Source organism: Acanthisitta chloris, unplaced genomic scaffold, assembly GCF_000695815.1.
Source record: "Acanthisitta chloris isolate BGI_N310 unplaced genomic scaffold, ASM69581v1 scaffold33796, whole genome shotgun sequence".
In the NCBI taxonomy this organism is placed as follows: domain Eukaryota; kingdom Metazoa; phylum Chordata; class Aves; order Passeriformes; family Acanthisittidae; genus Acanthisitta; species Acanthisitta chloris.
Genome location: NW_008680303.1, coordinates 1 through 599, shown reverse-complemented (window position 1 = coordinate 599; position 599 = coordinate 1). Strand labels below are relative to the sequence as shown.

The following is a 599-nucleotide window of genomic DNA, read 5'->3' as shown; positions in this document are numbered from 1 at the left end:
CCTCCTCCTCCCCCTCCTCCTCCTCCTGGTCCCCCATCACTCACCAGCATCACCTCGGGGCTGCCTGGCATGAAGACGTCGTGTCCCCAGGCCTGGCCGGGCAGGGGGGACCTGTCCCCTCGTCGCTGCAGCCGCAGCCCCACGGTGTGGTGACCCATGGTCTGCAGCAGCTGTGCCACCTCCCCTGACTGCAGGTTGTCGAAGTAGACGGTGGCACTCACGATCTGATCTCCTGGAGGGACAGGGAAAAGGGGTTGGGGAGGGGGAGACAGGGACAAGGAGATCTCTGTCCCCACCAGGAGTCACCACGGGGGCATCACCTGTGAGGGCAGAGGAGGAAGCACTTGAGGTGCCACCAGGATGGATAAACAGCCCCAAAGATCCATTTTTTCCCAAAAAAAAGGAGCTCCAGTGCCTGAGCCATGAGAATGGAGGAGGAAGCACCTGAGGTGCCACCAGGATGGATAAACAACCCCAAAGATCTTTCTTTTCACCCCAAAACCCTCAGGGAGGAGACCCCACCATAGGCAGGTTGAGAAGCTCCAGCAGTTGACCCATGAGAGTGGAGAAGAAAGCACCTGAGGTGCCACCAGGATGGA

The 599-nt window shown here is 59.8% G+C and overlaps 1 protein-coding gene across 1 annotated transcript; it reads right to left on the bottom strand.

The window, feature by feature from the left end:
• Nucleotides 1-44: 44 nt before the first annotated feature.
• LOC103805026 (neuroblast differentiation-associated protein AHNAK-like) lies at nucleotides 45-232 on the bottom strand (the record flags this gene model as incomplete). Its single annotated transcript, XM_009077660.1, has 1 exon — nucleotides 45-232. A coding segment is annotated over one exon (188 nt), but the record flags the coding sequence as incomplete, so codon positions are not given.
• Between the last annotated feature and the right edge of the window lie 367 nt (nucleotides 233-599).